The 21,547-nt window shown below is 35.5% G+C and overlaps 1 protein-coding gene across 1 annotated transcript in view; it reads left to right on the top strand.

Annotated features, from left to right (window-relative positions):
- Window positions 1-1,495: 1,495 nt before the first annotated feature.
- LOC121427538 (lysophospholipid acyltransferase 5-like) overlaps window positions 1,496-21,547 on the top strand; it is a 30,798-nt gene continuing 10,746 nt past the window's right edge. Inside the window, exons 1-5 of the mRNA XM_041623983.1 lie at window positions 1,496-1,678; window positions 10,214-10,321; window positions 14,262-14,368; window positions 15,381-15,512; window positions 17,748-17,855. Coding sequence (XP_041479917.1) covers window positions 1,573-1,678; window positions 10,214-10,321; window positions 14,262-14,368; window positions 15,381-15,512; window positions 17,748-17,855 — 561 coding nt within the window. The 5' untranslated portion in view covers window positions 1,496-1,572. The remainder of the gene's footprint in view (window positions 1,679-10,213; window positions 10,322-14,261; window positions 14,369-15,380; window positions 15,513-17,747; window positions 17,856-21,547) is intronic.

Genomic DNA, 21,547 nt, shown 5'->3' with positions numbered 1-21,547 from the left:
ATATCTGATCATAATTTTACACGCACTGCGGACTATCGGACCCGCGGTCTAACGGACCCGCGGTCTATCGGACCCGCGGACTATCGGACCCGCGGTCTATCGGACCCGCGGACTATCGGACCCGCGGTCTATCGGACCCGCGGACTATCGGACCCGCGGTCTATCGGACCCGCGGTCTATCGGGATGTCCCCGACTTTACTGTCGTCAATTACCAACCACGTTTAATCATATGTTCGTTTTAAATTCTTTCATTCATAATTATCCTACGAGAACTTCAACAAATGTTCATTTATTAAACCCAATAACCGCTTTAGCTCATAGGTCAATAAGACATACTGGTCCTGATACCTGGAATAATATACCCATAACAATACGTTACGCTTCTACATTGAATAAATTTAAGTTCGATTTCAAACATTTTATTATTAACAGCTATTCGATCTAAGTCATTGGTTTTTTTTTTGTTTTGTTTTGTTTTTTTGTTTAATACTAAAAATAAACAAATTACTATCTTTCGATACACGGCTGACATATCATTATAATTATGTAATATTATTTATTTTTATATCTTTGTGGCATGCTTGATGTTTCTCATTTTGGCCCTGCTGCGTATATGGAGAATGTAAATGTTATTTTATTTTTATTTAAAAAAAAAAAAAAAAAGACGCATTCAGGGCCGTATAGTCATTTCTTGAGGGGTGTCCTTTTCAAGCCTCTGTGCTTATGACTGTCCCCTCCCATGTAATGATTGTTCTGATATTTAAATATTGTTGATTCGTTTTATGTTGTATGTTCAGTTGTTGCATGGAAATAAAATAATCAATCAATCAATATAGTATTAAACAATGCTAATTGCTGTTCAGGGAGGAATTCATTGTTTAATTCACACGACAACAGGGAGAATATTGGAATGTTTCATATTTTACATAACAAAATACAAAATAAATAGTGAGTGAGTGATGTCATCAGTCTCCTCATTTGCATACCGAGAAGGATGTGAACATAACTGTTTTGCGAAATTAAGCGAAACTTTAAAATGTCATAACTTGTTATTTTACATCCGATTTTGATGAAATTTTCAGTGTTATGCTTGTTGGATTTTTCTCTTTTTATTCGAATCAACTTTTTGTTGGGGTGGACTTGTCCTTTAATCAACATACATTATGAACAGCCAAGTATAGTAAAAAAAAAATGTAAAAGTTTACTCTACCCACAACCCAGTTGCTGCGTGATCTAATCCCATCCCCTTAATTGGGCTGCCAAGTAATGACCTATATTTTCGATCCTTCATTTTATAGTAAAACTTCTGGGTTTTTTTTGCTTCTATAAAAAAAAATATCGGTACCAAAATGACCTTCATTTAGTATTATCACAGGGCTTTTAAAATTTTCCTGTTAAACATGCAGCCCACCCTCAATTCCATTCTCTCTATCTATTACTGCAAAGGGTTGCTGCCCCCTACGTACGTTCGTTAGTTTCCATGTACGTACGTACGGTACATAATATTCGCCACCGCCACCGGTGCAAGACTCCTATTCCTAACTCCTATTGGACTTGGGCCTACATTAAAAATGGTTTCCATTGAAGAAAATTGTCATGGTGGATTCTTGCAGACTTTCGCTTGGAAGGTTGGGACGAACGAGGCTGCCCTGCGTCTTATAATTTCCATTTTTGCAGGTAAGAGAAACTTAGATTGAGGCTCTCTTTGAGTCTAACTGAGCTGGAGCCCGTCTCTTGATTGATCTGATGATAACCCGGGCCCGGGGAGCTCCGGCCCGCATAAAAAAGGGCCGGGGCTCAGGACTCGTCCGTGTAAATTATTATTTAGGCAGAGGGCATGGAGGTTACTCTCCAAAATACGGTAGAATGGGGTCGCAATAGCACCTCAATTAAAACTTTAGGGGAAGAATAAAATTATGCTCTTAAGTCGATTATATGGATGAAGGTCTATCGTGACACAGGTTACATAATCCTGCTCAGGCTCAGAGTCAGAGCTCAGGCTCAGACATTTTTATTCAGAATAGACATCATTGAGGCACAAGCCAAAGACTGGACCCTCAAAAAAATGGAAAAGTTCTGTCTCGTTCATTCTCCCTCTTTCAAAATTAAAAAAAGTGGCTGATCGATTGTTCGATGAAATATAGACACCAATAAATGTAAACTTAAAAAACATACCGGTACCGGTACCTTTTTTAGATTATTTTTGCTGGCGATAATACTTTTTTTAAAACATTCAAAGTGATGACAAATTATTAAACAAAAAATTGAAAATTCTAGTGCCTTGACGAAGCCAGCAGTGCTGCTGTTCGTTACGTTTTTCAATGAACATTCCACCATGGACTTTACAATAAAAAGATTGGACACTTTGCGTCACTTTGCCGACTTCACGTAACGCTTTGCATCGATTTACGTGTAAAATAGTTTTTGTGCCTAGTCTTTTCTATGTAGTGTCTTTGATATGACGAAAAATCGCTCGTCCTCTAGCTAATTAGACGAAACATTTTAGAAATTATAAGACGGATCCATATTTTATCAACGAGAAGAGAAATCAGCACTTAAATGACACTATTTGAGGGATATTCATGATATTTAGGGGGAATTGACTTCACTTCGTTCCAGGGAAAAAAATTACAAGGGAGCGGCGGGCTAATTTGCCCCGAAAATGCCCAAAGCCGCCCTCGAAATCACCCAAAATCATGCTTTTGGGGGCAACATAAAACCTGGATGTTGCCCATGAAACTTTGCTGAGCGATAGCAACTCAGCGGCCCCCTAGTGTAGGTATGTGACCAAAAAAATGAAAAAATGATCAAATATTAATAAATTTGGTATCATTTGAAAGCTCTTAAAAAGACCTTTCAAATGATACCAAGAACTATAATTTTCATGAAGAAATTATAAAGTTATTCCAGTTTAAAGGTATTGTTTAACTTTGTGAGCAGCCGATTTAAAAAATTCTCAAACCAAGATGAAACATGTGTACAAGTGCATGTATTACAACTAATAAACCCTGAAAACAACCATTATTGAGAATAAAAAGCTTAAACTACAAGGTAAACCCCAATTTTGTAAATAGGCGTCTTATAGACACCTAAATAGTACACATAAGTGTATGAGATGAAATTAAGATGGTGTTTCCGGTCACTTTATATTTCAATTTTTGAAGCACTTAATAATCATTTTCGAACGCAATTTTTTCTGGGCTTCATTTTTGGAACATATCACAGACACAGGTGACAAGTGTGACCTTCTAGCTGAGATTTTTTAAAAGTCAAACCAATGTTAACCAATCACTTTAAGTCGCGCATATTAATCCAAATTTTTGGTCATTGTCTTAATGTAAAGTCAATGGAGTACAGAACCATTGTGACCATTTTGAACCCAAGTCTTCGACAGGCTCTAACTTCTTTGTTTTTGAGCCCTATGAAGTAATTTAGGTATCAATGGAAAGATGAAAGAAGGCGCAATTGATGTGTAATCATTTCATCTTGTAATTTTTTTTCTTGTTATGTGTAAAATAATTTCTTGTAATTAATTATTCAAAATCACAATTACTCGCCTCTTTTTTTTGCTAAATGAAGGTGATCATGATAGGTAATATATATAATTTAGTTGGCATCAAAACAGCATCATGTAGATAATTTCCTAAATGAATTTGTTTTAAGTATTGTTTTTATAATTTCTCATGTATTTCTTTGTTTTTCTGATATAAATTACAAGCTCTTTTTCAACTTTAGTATTGTCTTTTTTAAGTCTTAAGTCTTTTTTTATGTATAAAAATTATTCCTTTTGTACTTTGTATGACCAAATAAAAATACAAGTGTGTTTTTTTCTGATGTAATTGATTGTTTTACCAATTCCTTTGTATTCTATTGTTTCAACAATTTGTTATACATGTGTAATATGTAGCTTTTGATTTTAGAGACAATGGACATTTGATTACATTTTTTTTAGGAGGGATGAGCTGCATGAGCAGCTAAGTCAGTGTAAAATATGTATGTAGCAAGATGGATAAAAATTAAGCTTTAGTATATTCTATCATTTCCAATGTATTTCTTAGATTTGTATACATACATTGTATTACAAAGGCCCTGTTTGAGCTCTCTTTTTTAAGAAAAATAAATAAATTCAAATTATTAGTTGAAGCCAAAAGAAAAGGAAAAGAGTGGTCTATTTCTTTCAAAGCAAAGCAAAAAAACAACCAGGAAAAAAAAGATAACAAAGCTCTAAACAACAACCAAACAGACATCTAAGCTCCAAACAAACACTAAACACAAGAGAAACAAAAGTGACACAAAAAACTTGTACCGATCCCGTCCCCATTTTCCAGTTTAAAACACAACCTCCAACTGCACCCCTTATGAAAACAAAAAGAAGTAAAATTAACAATAATAAAAAAAACAATAAATACAGGACTTAGACCCATTTGGAATTGAAATATTCTTTCCTCTGAGTTTTCATGTATTTTCTTACAAGAGTGAAAAAAATATTACAACAAAAAAATAAACAACTTAAAGTTCGTGCATTTTAATAAAAAAAATCAACATTTAAGATATTCTCCCTTCAAAAGCAAATCCAGTCTCCAAATAATGAAACATGACCCAAAAAATTGAAAAAATAAACAATACAAAAATTTAAAAAAGAAACTAAAAAAATATTTAAAAAATAAACAAATATGAAAAAAATAAACATAATTTTGCATTTTAATTAAAAAGTCAACATTTATAATATTCCCCTTTCAAGAGCAAATCCAGTCTCAAAATAATGAAATATGATTGAAAAGTTTAAAAATATATTTTTTCTTCAAAAGAAAAAGAAGAAACACTATAGATTTTGCATTTTAATTTAAAAAGTCAACATTGATATTCCACTTCCAAAAGAATCCAGTTTCCAAATGATGAAACATGATTGAACAATCAACCATCTTGACTTTGTAACCTTGGGAGGAAAGAATGTTTTTGTGACAAAATGTATGTATTAAAATCAATATCAAAATAATAATCTACGGTATAATGACAGAAATTTCTGAAAAAGCCACAAAAAAGAGTAAACAATTCAAGATCTAGTTCAATCCAGCATGAACGACTCACTATCGACTGCTCCCATCACCCACCCAACTGCATCGGGCAGCTCGACTGCCGAGAGACCGGCTGTGCCAATAAACCCCACTTCAGCAAGCAGCAAGATCAGCGCCCTAGCATAGCTGGCAGCCACATACTAGCCCAGCGCAGCACCGTGAAAACTTGCCAGGATGCCTATAATGCGCGCCCGGTCATGCAGCCAATTTTTGCTTGGCACATACAGCAAGTTTCGGAGCTAAAAAACATTGTTTTGGTAATCAAATCACTTAGATATTTCATATGCAGGTAATTAAATAAATATTCTACGTAGATATATAACATTCAAAACTATACATACCTTCCTTTTTTGCAATTTAAAGCATCAAATCCGTCTCCAATCTTTTGATGGTGGTATCTCAGTCCTTGTTCATCGTACGGAAAAAAAAAGCGATATCAAGTGGGATTCCCGATCTCTTGATAGATACCCCATTCATGATGTAAGGTCTAAAAATAGCACCGTTACAGCGAGTTTAGCAGAGACATGCACTGTGCACTCAAACAAGAGGCGGAACAATAGCGCGGTGCAAGGAAAGAACCTGCGGAAGCGCGGATTGTCACGTACCTACCTAGTGCCATATGCTCGAGCTCCGCTTGCCATTTAAACATCATCCAAACTCCACACTCAAAATCATGAACAAGCCTTGGAAATGGGGAAACGGGTAATCAGAGAATGGTGACTGGTACCGTAGGACACAGTTTCAAATTTCAAAGCTGTTTTTTTTTTCTGTACCACGTTCTTCCATACACATGGTATGGAAAAAAAATCAACGCAACTTCGGGAAACAGTTGCATGTACATAGGGGTCCATTATGACTACCACCATGTGCAATTTCCAATGCACATATTTCCCCTACAGATATCACGATTCTGTGATAACATAATTCAAATTACTCGGCAGATAAATCCTAGAGTCTAGTAACTACGTTGGTGAGTTGTCATTTGGCTTTGCTTGTCAAAACGGAGCCTATTAACATCCAAAATAACTTACCTTATTTTTGAATTACAACTTAAAATAATTTGTTTTATTTTCTGGGGGATGAGGTTCATATCAGACAATAAATCATCAAACAAAGCTCTATCTATTTTACAAGGCCGGCAGGAGGCTCACGTACGCACGCATTCATGCATGTACTAGCAAGCCAGTCTGAGTTCTGTCCCTCTGCCAGGGGCGGTATTCTCTCTTTGCTTGTCAAAACGGAGCCTATTAACATCCAAAATAACTTACCTTATTTTTGAATTACAACTTAAAATAATTTGTTTTATTTTCTGGGGGATGAGGTTCATATCAGACAATAAATCATCAAACAAAGCTCTATCTATTTTACAAGGCCGGCAGGAGGCTCACGTACGCACGCATTCGTGCATGTACTAGCTAGCCAGTCTGAGCTCTGTCTCTCTGCCAGGGGCGGTATTCTCTCAGATAAAATTTAAAATTTTATCTTGCGTATCTATACATGTAGATGACAGAGTGTCAGTGCATAAGTAGACTTACCAATCGCATATTTTACCATTGCAATGAGAATGATGTGCTTGCGCCCATGTATCTTTGAAGAAAAAATAAAAATAAACTTAAAAGAGGGTAGGGGCTATTTTATTTCCACGACGTTGATTTCATCAATATTTCTAGGTAAATTAATTCCAAATGTTGACATGAAAAAAAATATATATATATACTTATTGAGAATATCACCTCAACGTTATTTCTGTACAATCAAATTATTTCATAAGACATTTTTTTCCTTATATCGTCTTTGAAATTATGCCTGAAAAGATGCAATATAGACTTCGAAAAAAGATGAGAGTATTGTCATTTCTTTAAAAAGAAATCTCTGTAAAGACGCACAAGCATATAGTGCAAGCGTATTTGAATTCAATTAATTGACGCAATATCACTCCTTTACCACACCTGGCCGAATGGATTTCCATTGGTTGAGTGAGACGAGAGAGCTATAAAAGCGTGTTTCTCATTGGATATTGATTAAAAAATAGGTGTGTCTAACAGAGATCAAATGAAGATAAAATTGTTAGTGGTTCTGACTCTCGCCTTGCAGACAGAGGGTCATAGTCATGTGTTAAAATCCCACCGCGTTCTAGTGTCCTTTGGCAAGGCGTTTATCCAACCTTTGCCACTCTCGACCCAGGTGCTAAATGGGTACTCTTTAAAATGCGAAAGATCTTGTATGTTTGAATTTGCCAGCGCTATAATGAGGCTGCGTCGCTGCGATGAATGCAAGGAATGTTCCCCAGGGAGTGGAAATTGTGCACTTTTCGTTCGGGATTGAAATGAATCCATTGACCAGGGTAATGATATGCTGTAAAGTGCTTTGAACCATTCTGGGAAAAGCGCTATATAAAAATTGGCTATTATTTCTTTTCAGTGATTCTACCTTTTCGTTGTGTGCTGCAATTCCCCCCCCATAAAAAAATATGATTATAATATAAAAGGAAATTAATTAAAGAGTATATTCACAATGATATTGGGTCATGATGGACAAGATAAAAATTAACTCTAAAAAAAATAAACGTGATAACATGGTTCAAACATGGTTTATGAGAAGTGATAATAGCTATACCGTTATGATAATAATGGCCGATTGTATGTAAAATCATAATATTTTGTTGTGAAATTGTTTTACTTTGTTTTGACAGATTTGTTTCTGAGCAAGTGAACTATAATTTCAAGAAAGCATTTGTATTCAATTAAATATTTATTTGCCCGACTGGGCGAGAAGGCCTACTCCAGAACCTATGTAGCACATTTATGAATCAATACCTTCATATGACGCAGGGACACTCCAAGAACCAGTGTGACTCAACTAACATTTTAAAGAAAATTATAATGATTTTATACATTATCATGAGAAGCCACAAAGTTATCTGCCTATGCTTCAGCATAGATCTGCATGAAGACCACCTTGAAGGTCAGCATTCTTTTAGAAGAATATCTCCTAACTGGTTTATTCCTATATGCCCAAACAGTCAAATCCATGAATACCACATCATGGTCACTTAGTTCCGGCATAGGTACACACTGTCTAACCAGTTATTGTTTGATTTGTGATGATCAAGTCGAGTCTGTTAAGCTACTAAAAAATCATATCAATATCATTTGACCTTAACATTATTCTGAAATCATAAAAATTTGAAGTGCCTCAAAAGTGATTCTCATCACACGTGAGAGAACTTGAATCGAACTTGTCTGTTCATGACTTTGTTGATATTTGCATTACTGGCAGTCTGTAATACTTGGGGTCTATTATGATTTGATTATTTGTGATTTATATGACCTTGACCTTGAACATACATGTACAGTACAGATAGGCCTTCATCTAAAATCTTTCAAAATGTTATGATTTTTCAAGCTCATTGTCATATAATACAAATTCAATCATCTTAGATTCAAGAAGTACTAATTACAAACTTCCTTTTCACCAATTTATCAAAATATATCACATAATATGCATTTAAACTGTTAATCCTAATTAGTAGTTTGCAAATTTTAGGCTATTTCCAGTTATTTTTAGAATAATGTTAAAGGTCCCATGAAATACAATACAGCAAAGATGCTGATTTATTCGTTAGCTTAGTGGTTACTAATTACGGTTCCATCAAAATTTTACCCGAAAAACATCCCACATCAGGTTCAAAGGCAGTTTTATATTGAAAATTTAGCCAAATTTGCCCCGCCCACAAAAATTCAGCCCGATTTGGTTTTGTATATCACATGACAATTATGACGTCAGGGAAGGAAGCTGCTGAGCGTTGTTGACGTTTGGAGCGTGAAGTGCCTATTGTGGTTGCACTTGTGGATTCAAAGTAAATAAATTGAATTGCTGGAATAATATTCAGAACATGAATCTTCAAAGTCTGAAGAATCTGACGCAGCTGATGACGATGCTGCAGCCATGATCAAAACCTCATAAAAATCTTTAAAAATCTGTTAAGGATGAGCTCGGTCGAAACAGCAACTACACAAGGAATGTGTACAATAACTAGGGGTCCGGCTGCACAGCTGGGAAAACCTTTCGATGATGCCACAATGAGTGACAGGTCGATCGGTCGACTCTTTCAAAAATTTTTAATGGGCGTTCCAGTTGGAAGTTCATTTCCATGGAATAATTCAACACCGGTTCGTCGTACATAGGAACCAATGGCAAATTCGTATTTTTCAAGTACATGTACATGTACCTAATAATAGATATGTATCTAGAATAAGATGGAATTGGTGTCATAGGACCTTTAAGGTCAAATGATACGGACACCATTTGGTTCATTTATTTGTAACTTAAAGTATAACAAAAGTGGAACATATTTTGCATATTAAAATCAGCATAAAGTCAAAATCCATTTTGAAATGGCAACATAACTTAGGAAGTATATGGACCTACATGAAGATCATTCAGGAAAATTGGACATAAGGTTAATCAAGTATTACTGAACATCCTCCCTGAGTTTCAGGTTACATGTACATGACCAAGCTCAAGTGGCTCTTATGATGAATACATCTCTGAAATAATAAGTGAAGCGTCAATAGGGTCAATGACGACCATGTTGGGTGAATCAACATGGAATCATCGAAATTTTAACCTAAGGTTAAGTTTTTGAAATGTGTCATAACTTAAAAAGTATGTGGACCGAATTCATGAAACATAGACATTAAGGTAATCAAGTTGTTTTGCGCACATCTTAGATCACATGATCATGGTCAAAGGTCATTTTGGGTCCATGGACATAGTATTTTATTATCATATGAATGTTTTTTTTTGTGAATAATTATTCAATAGCTGTTTTCAAAGTCAGCACTGCTGCTAAATCAAATTGCGTAATGCAGGCAAGCCTGCCAGAGGCATTGCACTTGTTTGATACTTGGATTTATTTTTAATGTTTATTTCAGGTCCTTTGAATATGCATGTCAGAGAAGGGTTAGAAAGTGTTTTTGATGAAATATTTTTGTGTTTGTTTCATCCAAGAATGGGGTTGCAGTTAATCTACGGGTGCAGTTTATAGCCCATTTTTAAATTATGTTGGGCAAATTGATAAATTTTGAAATGTAGATGGAGTTGATGTTTAACTTTCCCTTTGATTTCTTTTTAGGATATCCCCTTAGTATTTTCCTGAGAGATAATCTACATGGCACTTCTGCTACTACCAAACATCTCTTCATCTCCACTATAGGACTAGCAATCTGCTATTTCAATTATGGTAATTATCACCTATCATTGTATCTGTGCCTCATGCATGTGTACAATACATGCATGCTTAATTGATTTAAAGGCTAAAATTGTTTGAATATCTCTTATCAGTAGTACACACATTTTTTTTACACAGATTTTTTTGACTAACACGTAACAGTAGGTGAATTTTAGCTTTGTTGATATACACTATTGATATATTTTGTATTTGAATTTTAACGTTTTTAAGATGATGTGGAAGAGGTTCATCGTGGTGATGGATTGAGTAGAAGAATAGTAATTGGTTGTCTTACGATCTATCGTGAGACAACTGATTTTTTTTTACTATTTTTCTATTCAACATCAGCTGTTTCATAATAGATCAAACTTTTGATCCATCGGGAGACAACCGATTACTATTCAACATCAGCTTTTTCACAATAGATCAAACTTCTGATCCATCAGGAGACAACCGATTACTATTCTTCTATTCAACATCAGCTGTTTCACGATAGATCAAACTTGTGATCCATCGGGAGACAACCGATTACTATTCTTCTATTCAACATCAGCTGTTTCACGATAGATCAAATTTGTGATCCATTTGGGAGACAACAGATTATTATTCTTTTATTCAACATCAGCTGTCTCATGATGGATCAAACTTTTGATCAATATTCTTGTTATTCTACGCAACATTTTTTTTTTCAGTTTAATTCTGGATGAGAGGGTTGGAGTGAGAGGGGGATATTGTAATTTGGTTTTATTCTGGGGGAGAGGGTTGGAGTGAGAGGGGGATATTGTAATTTGGTTTTATTCTGGGGGAGAGGGTTGGAGTGAAAGGGGGATATTGTAATCTGGTCTTATTCTGGGGGAGAGGGTTGGAGTGAGAGGGGGATATTGTAATTTGGATTTATTCTGGGGGAGAGGGTTGGAGTGAGAGGGGGATATTGTAATCTGGTTTTATTCTGGGGGAGAGGGTTGGAGTGACAGGGGGATATTGTAATTTGGTTTTATTCTGGGGGAGAGGGTTGGAGTAAGAGGGGGATATTGTAATCTGGTTTTATTCTGGGGGAGAGGGTTGGATTGAGAGGGGGATATTGTAATCTGGTTTTATTCTGGGGAGAGGGTTGGAGTGAAAGGGGATATTGTAATCTGGTCTTATTCTGGGGGAGAGGGTTCGAGTGAGAGGGGGATATTGTAATCTGGTTTTATTCTGGGGGAGAGGGTTGGAGTGAGAGGGGGATATTGTAATCTGGTTTTATTCTGGGGGAGAGGGTTGGATTGAGAGGGGGATATTGTAATCTGGTTTTATTCTGGGGAGAGGGTTGGAGTGAAAGGGGATATTGTAATCTGGTCTTATTCTGGGGGAGAGGGTTCGAGTGAGAGGGGGATATTGTAATCTGGTTTTATTCTGGGGGAGAGGGTTGGGGTGAGAGGGGGATATTGTAATCTGGTTTTATTCTGGGGGAGAGGGTTGGATTGAGAGGGGGATATTGTAATCTGGTTTTATTCTGGGGAGAGGGTTGGAGTGAAAGGGGATATTGTAATCTGGTCTAATTCTGGGGGAGAGGGTAGGAGTGAGAGGGGGATATTGTAATCTGGTTTTATTCTGGGGGAGAGGGTTGGATTGAGAGGGGGATATTGTAATCTGGTTTTATTCTGGGGAGAGGGTTGGAGTGAAAGGGGATATTGTAATCTGGTCTTATTCTGGGGGAGAGGGTTGGAGTGAAAGGGGATATTGTAATCTGGTCTTATTCTGGGGGAGAGGGTTGGAGTGAGAGGGGGATATTGTAATCTGGTTTTATTCTGGGGAGAGGGTTGGAGTGAAAGGGGATATTGTAATCTGGTCTTATTCTGGGGGAGAGGGTTGGAGTGAGAGGGGGATATTGTAATCTGGTTTTATTCTGGGGGAGAGGGTTGGAGTGAGAGGGGGATATTGTAATTTGGTTTTATTCTGGGGGAGAGGGTTGGAGTGAGAGGGGGATATTGTAATCTGGTTTTATTCTGGGGGAGAGGGTTGGATTGAGAGGGGGATATTGTAATCTGGCTTTATTCTGGGGAGAGGGTTGGAGTGAAAGGGGATATTGTAATCTGGTCTTATTCTGGGGGAGAGGGTTCGAGTGAGAGGGGGATATTGTAATCTGGTTTTATTCTGGGGGAGAGGGTTGGAGTGAGAGGGGGATATTGTAATCTGGTTTTATTCTGGGGAGAGGGTTGGAGTGAGAGGGGGTATTGTAATCTGGTTTTATTCTGGGGGAAAGGGGGATATTATTATCTGGTTTTATTCTGGGGGAGAGGGTTGGAGTGAGAGGGGGATATTGTAATCTGGTTTTATTCTGGGGGAGAGGGTTGGAGTGAGAGGGGGATATTGAAATCTGGTTTTATTCTGGGGGAGAGGGTTGGAGTGACAGGGGGATATTGTAATCAGGTTTTATTCTGGGGGAGAGGGTTGGAGTGAGAGGGGGATATTGTAATCTGGTTTTATTCTGGGGGAGAGGGTTGGAGTGAGAGGGGGATATTGTAATCTGGTTTTATTCTGGGGGAAAGGGGGATATTGTAATCAGGTTTTATTCTGGGGGAGAGGGTTGGAGTGAGAGGGGGATATTGTAATTTGGTTTTATTCTGGGGGAGAGGGTTGGAGTGAGAGGGGGATATTGTAATCTGGTTTTATTCTGGGGGAGAGACTTGGTCATTTTCTCGAAATAGCCGTTAAGTCATGACATACATTGTATGCTGCCTGACTATAGATGTCTGATTTGGATTATGATAAAGATATTGACTGACTCTTCTTTTGGGGAACATAGAAAAATACTACAATTAAAAAACATATATTGCCCTTGTGTAAAGACTAATATGATTTTGTTGTTGGCATTATTTTTTATGTTCTCAAGGCCAGTCACTAAATCTACCAAAAACTGACAACCATTTATCTTAGTTTGTATAAAAAAAAATGTTTAACAAATAATGGTAACTTTCTTGAAATATGAGTTTATATGCAAAATAGTGTATTTTTATTATATTTTAGAACTTCATTAAACCAATTACAACTGGTCTTAGATAGAGCCCTTGTTTAAGCAAGGAATATGTGTACAATTAAACCATCAACCTGAGGCATTATAAATAAAAGTGAATAAAAATAAATAAAAGTCAATTTCATGACAAGGAATGTTTTTTTTTTTTTTGGGGGGGGGGGCTCTGCCCTTGAAACCCAGGGTTTCTACACTTAGAAAGGACAAGGACAAGTCCACCCCAACAAAAAGTTGATTTGATTAAAAAGAGAATAATCCAATATAAGCATAACGCTGAAAATTTTATCAAAATTGGATGTAAAATAAGAAAGTTCTGGCATTTTAAACTTTCGCTTAATTTCACAAAACAGTTGTATATTCACATCTTTGTCGGTATGCAAATGAGGAGACTGATGACATCACTCACTCACTATTTCTTTGTATTCTATCCATATGGAATATGAAATATTCCAATTTTCTTCCTGCTGTCATGTGAAACAACAATTCATTCCTCCCTCAACATGTGCAATTAGCATTGTTTAACTGTATGGTTCAATCAAGGTGGTCCTTATTGTTAAATCTGTAAAAAATGAAATATTGTGTAATTCAAATAATAAAAAAACTAAAGAAATGGTAAGTGAGGGACATCTCGACTGTCTCATTTTGCATGTCACTGAGTTGTGCATATCACTGTTTTTTTTTAAATAAGCAAAACTTAAAAATGTCATAATTCTTTCTTATTTTACATCCGATTTTGATGAAATTTTCAGCATTATGCTTGTCTGATTTCAGCAATACATGTATGCTTGTTTGATTTATTCAAATCAACATTTTTCTGGGGTGGACTTGACCTTTAATTAAGTACTGTTATGATCTTAAGTGGCAAAATATGCATGTACCTACTGAATAATTTTGAAGAGAAAAGGCAATGCTGTTTTTTATTTTGTTTTTTTGCTATAGGAATGGATACAGGATATCTTTTCTTTTGTTCTCTGTTCAACTACATCCTTCTCTTCCTTGTTGGTGGTACTGGATCATCAGTTATCATTTCCTTTCTATTTAATCTGGTATGTAAATCATCAGCATGTAGAATTTTCTACAAAAAAATCTTCACTATAACTTTAATAGATTTGACAAATACTGAATGACTTTTGACAATTAAAAATTCAATAGACATGTAGGAAATACCCCCACCCATATTTTGTTTAATTTGTAGATTAGTACATGAGACTTTAAAGATACTATATGAGCCTGAGCACATTCCCATCCAATTCTTATAAATATTTGGTGAATTTGGAAAGGAAAGTAAATCTTAATTATATACATGTACAAGTTAGTGAACCAAACAAGAAAATACCCTAGTTCATGCCGAGTGAACACCACAATGTCCAGCGAGCTCAGAGGATCAAACTATATGCTGAATGTAATATTCTATTACCTGACTTTACAATATCTAAAAGATGGCAGAATTTGAACACTTAAAAATGTTGATTCTCTGTTGGGCTCACTAACTTTTGAGCACCACTGTATAGCATTTCTGAGGAACGATTATCTAGTTTCTTATTCATTAGCACACTATATATTACCCCAACTGGAGCTCCAGTTGCCAAAGGCATTTGGTGCATTCAAGTAATTAATCCTGCTAGGGTATTCATTCACCTCACCTAGGTTGAGTGCAGCACAAAGAGGATAAATTTCTTGCTGAAAGAAAACACGCTGTGGCTGAGATTAGAACCAATGTTACTCTCATTGAAAGACAAGACTTGTAACCACTAGACATCAACCTTGTATTATATCTGTTGTTTCACCCTGCAAATCAGAAGCTAGGCCTACTGTAGGCGCTTCCTTTCTAACTGCTGCAGCATGGTCAACATCAAATCGTAACCAAGGTTAAGTTTTTGAAATGTAAACATTACTGAAAGTACATGCATAAGGATTTATTTTATGAAACTTGGACATATAGGGGTTATCAAGTATCACTGATCATGGAGCATGAGTCACATTTTGACTTAAAACACAGCAATGAGGTCTTTTGACTGAATAAACTGAACTACATGCAGATGTTTGTTTTTAATTCAGGGTTATCTGTTGGTTTCATACGCCATCTTTGCTTCTAATGACTATGATATGAACTGGACTACACCCCAATGTATCTTGACTCTACGAATGATCTCAGTAGCTTTTGATCTTTATGATGGGCATAAACCTGTGGTAAGTAGTGGCAACATCATAGTATTTCCTTTACTAGTAGTTTTATACGCCCGTCCTGGACAGGACGTATTATGGTATCACGCTCGGTGTACGTCCGTCTTTCCGTCTGTTAACTTTTCCTTGTTAATGCGATAACTTCAGTTTGACTTAACCTATGCTCTTTTAATTTGGTGTGTATGATACTAGCATGGATCCCAGGAAGCCTAATGATTTTGAGGTCAGAAGGTCAAGATCACAGTGACATGTTTTTATCTTGCCCTTCTGCAGTCCTGGTTAACACGATAACTTTAGTTGAGCTTAACCTAGGTTCTTATAATTTGGTGTGTATGATACTAATATGGATCCCAGGAAGCCTATTGATTTTGAGGTCAGAAGGTCAAAGGTGAAGTCACTACCTTATACTTTTCGTGCTTGACCAATAACTCTATTGTCTGTGTTACAGACGGGCGTATTATGTGCTCGCCCTAGCGAAACTCTTGTTTTAAGTTGGAAGTACACGTATGATTGATGACATAGTGCTATAAAAGCCAATGTCAATTTAAAAAATTACCTACGAATATCTCAAATTAGTTAATCTAAATGTAAGGGAATCAGTATCACACATAATTCATCTTAGCATGAACAGACAATTAATTCTCAAACTGAGATCAAAGTAAACTTTGATTTAATATGGAATAAGCATGTAAGACAGAAGGCAATTACTAAGAGTTTCTGGCAATATGATTCATGCAAACATTTAGATAGTACTGTCCATCATTTTGCTCACATGGTATTTCCACTCTGTAGAAAGTTGCTTGTGTCAACACTTTCTTGTCTGTCAAAATACTGCAGTATTACAGTGTAGGTGTATAATAGTGAATTAATTTATTGTAATAATAATAATCATCTAGCGTTGTCCCTTTGAAATAGGTTGGCAGCTAGGTATCTCTGTTGCCTTCTGTCATAAACCCTTGTTCTATAAACTTCATAACCAAGATAATTATACAGATACACTTTGTAATTGTGAAGGTTTGTAAATCCGAAACACGTAAGTTGCCTACACCTCGATGTTCGTAACTCTGGAAATGAAAAAAGGGTTTGTTAATCTGAACATTAGTGGGGTTTTCCGAAGGTTGTTCAATCCCCCCAAAAAATAGGGTTCGTTATTCTGACGGTTCATTATTCCGAAGATTTTTTAATCCGAAAAATTGATGTAATGCACATGTGACAGTCCTTCACGTTTATAATTTCGTGGAGCTCAATAAATCGCTCTCCTTATTTTGTTCAGGAGCTCAATTGAGCTCCTCAGAATAGCTATTAATTAATATGTGGTGAAACTAGGCCTGGGTCACGTACGTTTACAAGATGTCGTACGCGCTCCTGCTAAAAAAAAAAAAAGCTAAAATTTCACATTTTACATCTTTAGATCCATGAAATGGCCTTAATTTTTCACTAATTCCTTGAGATACATGTAAGATATGAATATTCTTCATTTTTCTGATAGTTTTCAACTAAATCAAAGTAATTTCAAGGAATTATGGAAAAAAGAAGGCCATTTCATGGATTTAAAGATGTGAAATTTTAGGGTTTTTTTTTTTTTTTTTTTTTTTAGGAGGGCGATCGCGCTCCTCAAAAATGAAGGTCTGTTGTGAACAATACACAGTCTCCAACATTCTTAATCCATTTGGTCTGGCAGCAATTGCTCAGAGAAAATCAAAAGTAAGATGCTTGATCCACGTGTCAATACATGCTTTGACCACCATATACACATATATCATCCTCCGTTGAAACTATTATTGCATAATATCCTGTTATATTTTAATACAACTCCATTTTGTTACTAAAATAGATTAATTTCATTTTCGGAAAAACAAACCTTATTTATTTTTTTGACTAATGAATCTTCAGATTAACTAACCTTTTTCTCGTTTTCGGACTTGTAAAGGAATCTTAGGAATAACAAACCTTATTGCGTTATCGGATTAACAAACCTTCGGAATTATGAACCCTCAGAATTTCAAACCTTCTGAATAACAAACCTTTGGAATATTCAAACGTTTGGAATATTTAACGAACCTTTTGAATTACGAATGTAACCCAATTATATTGTAGCAATTGAAATAATGAAAATCAATGTGCAAAACAGAAAGATGATTGCCAGTTGTCTATTAGTTCCTTTCTATCAACTATAAATTCCTATTATTTAACCAGTATCATTGCTTGATTAGTCATTTATTGATTGATAAACTTTGACAGGAGAAGCTAAGTTCAGAGCAGAAGTCATTATGTTTCAAGGAATCACCAGGCCTCTTAGAGATTGTCAGCTATTCTTTCTTTTTTGGCTATCTCTTAACTGGACCACAGGTTAGTATCCTTCCATCTAACATAATTCTTCTTGAGTCTATTAAATAATTTCCATTTGCATGATAATCAACCCATACATACAATAAAAAAAAATGGCCAGAAATGCAATTATTGCTGGATTTATGAATAATATCAGGTTCCTGAATATTACTTGACACGATATGCAAGTTAATTTGTGTAATTTTCCAAAGCTTTGCAGCTGGGAGTCACAAATTTTATCTCAAGACATGATGATGAACAGCATTTGTTTAGCTCCCATTTATCTGTGAAAAAAAGATTCCCACATTTTATGTGATACTAAGAGATGAAACTTATGATAAAAATAGAAGGTAAAAGTAGAGATGAAAACAACCAAGAGATGGGATTTGTTAAGAAAGAGAGGAGTCTTGCTGCTTCCCTTTCAGCTGGGGTGATAATAGAACATCTGAATAATAAGTGTTTAAAACTCAAGCATCAGAACATTGTATCCCTGTGACTGTTGACTACTAGTATCTCTTTAATGGTTTCTCAACAATGTTTAGATTCTTTATGCTGTTAATGAGTGAAAGCAAGAATATTTTTTACTGCAAAAATCATGCAGAAACACCCATAACCATGGATTCAATGATAACAGGACACTAAAATACGTGCAAATATTGAATTTCTTAAAGAATCGTATATTCCTTTAATTGACTCTGGGCATAGTGCTAAATTTGTAAACATGCTTGGTGTCCTGTTTCTAACACAAACTATTCATGAGCTTTTTGATTTGTATTGCAATTTAACCAATATTTTTTTAAACTGCTATTGGGATTTGGAAATCACCTTATCAGGGGAACTGTGTGTCACATTTAACTTGAAAGCAAGCATATTATTAAATATCTTTTGTTAGTAGCATGGACGAGATTGAGGTCTGCAATCAAGTCACTTATGGTCTTAGAATGAATTGTATGAAAGAGCCCACGTGTATGCTTTAACCCCACAACTTTTGAGACAAATTTCGCTTGTTACGATACTACAGCATCGCAACACCACATGACTTTATGAGACAATTTTATGTCAAAAGTGGCTCATTTTTATACTTTGTGTAGAGAGTCTATGGGAGATGAAATTTATGAAAAGGGTGAATTTTTAAAATTCTAATTGCTCTGCTTAATCAATTCAGGGTTTAATTCAGTTGTTAAATGGTTTGTATTAATCTCCATTGAAAAAACAATGAAAACCTCTCGAGATAAAAAACAAATAAATACATAAGGGAAATGTTTTGCAATTTTTCTTTATCCTTTAAATAGGAATACAAAGATGACTTCTGGGGGAAAAAGTGAAAATTTGAAGTAAAATTTGGTGTTAAAGAAGAAGTTCACCATGACAAAAAGTTTGTTGTAAAAAAGCAGAAAAAATAATTTAAAAATGTTGCCGAAGGTTTTAGAAAAATCCATCAAAAAATTAAAAAGTTTTTAGAATTGTAATTATTTTATTTGTGACGTCATGCGCGAGCAGCATTCCTACATAGTGAATGGTAAAAAACTAATAAAATGTCATTTAAAAAAAAAAAAGAAAAAGTTTTTTACTGTACCTTCTGGATATCAATAGACAAATTATTTCACATCTGATCATGAAAAGAAATCAAGAATAAGTCATCAGGAACCATTAAAAAAATGAAATTCATGCATTTTATTTTACATAACATATGGGGTAGCTGCTCATTTATGAAATTACAAATCCCAAAGTAAAAATTTTAATAAATTCCCAGGCCTCTACAAAACTGTTTCTATCACTTGCCCTTTTTCTATTCTTTTGCTCTAAATTATTCTTTTATGATGGAACTTCACTCGATTTTAAAGGTCAAGAGAAATAACAACATATGAGAATCATGTAATGTAGAAAACACACATAGGTCTATAAGTTTATTTTCGGGAAAGTCATGATATCAGTTCTTATTGCCATCTTAGAAATGGATCTGCTAATTCTTACTAAGTTTCACTAGTAGCTTCACTCACACTACCTTTAGAGCAATAAAATTATGTCACTGCCTATCATGATGACAAATATTACCAATTTTAGTCTGACGACTCATTTACTTAGGCCGAATTGGTGCAGCTGGCTCGCTTATAACGTAGAGCCGATGTATAGAGGCGCATACATTCGTAATTCCGAACCTTCGGAATAACGAAGCTTCGGATATTCCGAAGGTTCATTATTCCAAAGGTTCGTATTTCCGAAAGTTCGAAATTCCGAAGGTTTGTTTGTCCCAAAACGAAATGAGGTTTTTATTCCGAAGGTTCGTTAGTCCGAAAACGAATTGAGGTTTGTAATTCCGAAGATTCGTGAAATCCGAAAGCGAAATGAGGTTCATAATTCCGAAGGTTCGTTAGTCCGAAATCCAAATAATTAACAAACCTTATTTCATTTTCGGACTAGTGAACCTTAGGAACAACGAACCTTATTTCGTTTTCAGATTAATGAACCTTATTTTGTTTTCGGATTAATGAATCTTCAGAACATCGAACCTTATTTCGTTTTCGGATTATCAAACCTTTGGAATAACGCCACAAATGTTCGGATTAACGAATCCTTTTACATTTTCGGATTAATGAACATCGAGGTATAGGCAATTTGCATGTTTTCGGAATAAAGAACCTTCGGAATTACGAAGTGTAACCGTATAGAGGATGCGCACACCGCGAAATAATGGGTTCCCCCAGCCTTCGTCATCAGCAATTTGCGCAAGATATTGGTGCATGCACACAGTGTATTAGAGTGTAAGATGGTAGTCCCCATAGACGTTCTTAGAAAGAGCTACCTGGTGATAAGTTATCAATAAATTGGCACTGGTTTGATATTGTATGAGAGATAATTGGACAATAGTTGTGATTTATCCAAAATTTATTGAAATTTACTGTCATTTTATTTTATTTTTTTCAAAACAGCAACTTGCCAAATTGGGCAATTAACCTAGAGAAATGCTTGCCCACACGTCATTTTCACTTGCCCTGGTGTTGTCGCACCCTGCTTTCTTAATCTTTATCAGATATTTCTCAAGCCTTCGATATTTTTTAAAATCATCTATATAGAGTATTTTAGTCTGCATCAATGGCCTGTGCACTATCAGAGTGTATCCCTAGAAAAGACCGAAATCCGACAAATATTCCATAGGCTCCTGTACAATATTTTCTATTGAATATGAGACCATATTCAATAGTCTCGTGTGCATGCACGAATGCGTGAAATATACAATGCACACAACAATGAAAGCAATGCGATTCGCAGCATAGAGCACAATGGCACCAACTGACGTCATAATGAACTATAGTAGCATGTCAACGACAAAATTTATCTTTAAGTAATGATGCCATAATGTGATAATTGATATGATTTGTTTAACCAAATTTCTCCCTTCTTTATTTTTGAGTGGGGGGGAGTGGGGTAGGATAAATGATAATAATTATATTGGATGGCTTATTTCATGGAATTCCAGAAGTACATGTATATTACTCATCTGCGTTTTGTGGAATATTTGCCCAAACTCTTGAAATATTTCTCGTATTCCATTCTGAGCCATCTAATATGATATGATTTTTTCTGCTATTTTTACCACAAACTTTTCTAGAGGGTGAACTACCCCTTTAAATATATGCAAATAATGATATTTATGAATAAATTTGCACATGCAGAATAAATGATTATTTTTTTGACATTTGTAGGCTTGACTG

Source organism: Lytechinus variegatus, chromosome 14, assembly GCF_018143015.1.
Source record: "Lytechinus variegatus isolate NC3 chromosome 14, Lvar_3.0, whole genome shotgun sequence".
Lineage (NCBI taxonomy): Eukaryota > Metazoa > Echinodermata > Echinoidea > Temnopleuroida > Toxopneustidae > Lytechinus > Lytechinus variegatus.
Note: the sequence above shows the minus strand (reverse complement) of the source record. Positions and strands in the feature narration are given on the sequence as shown.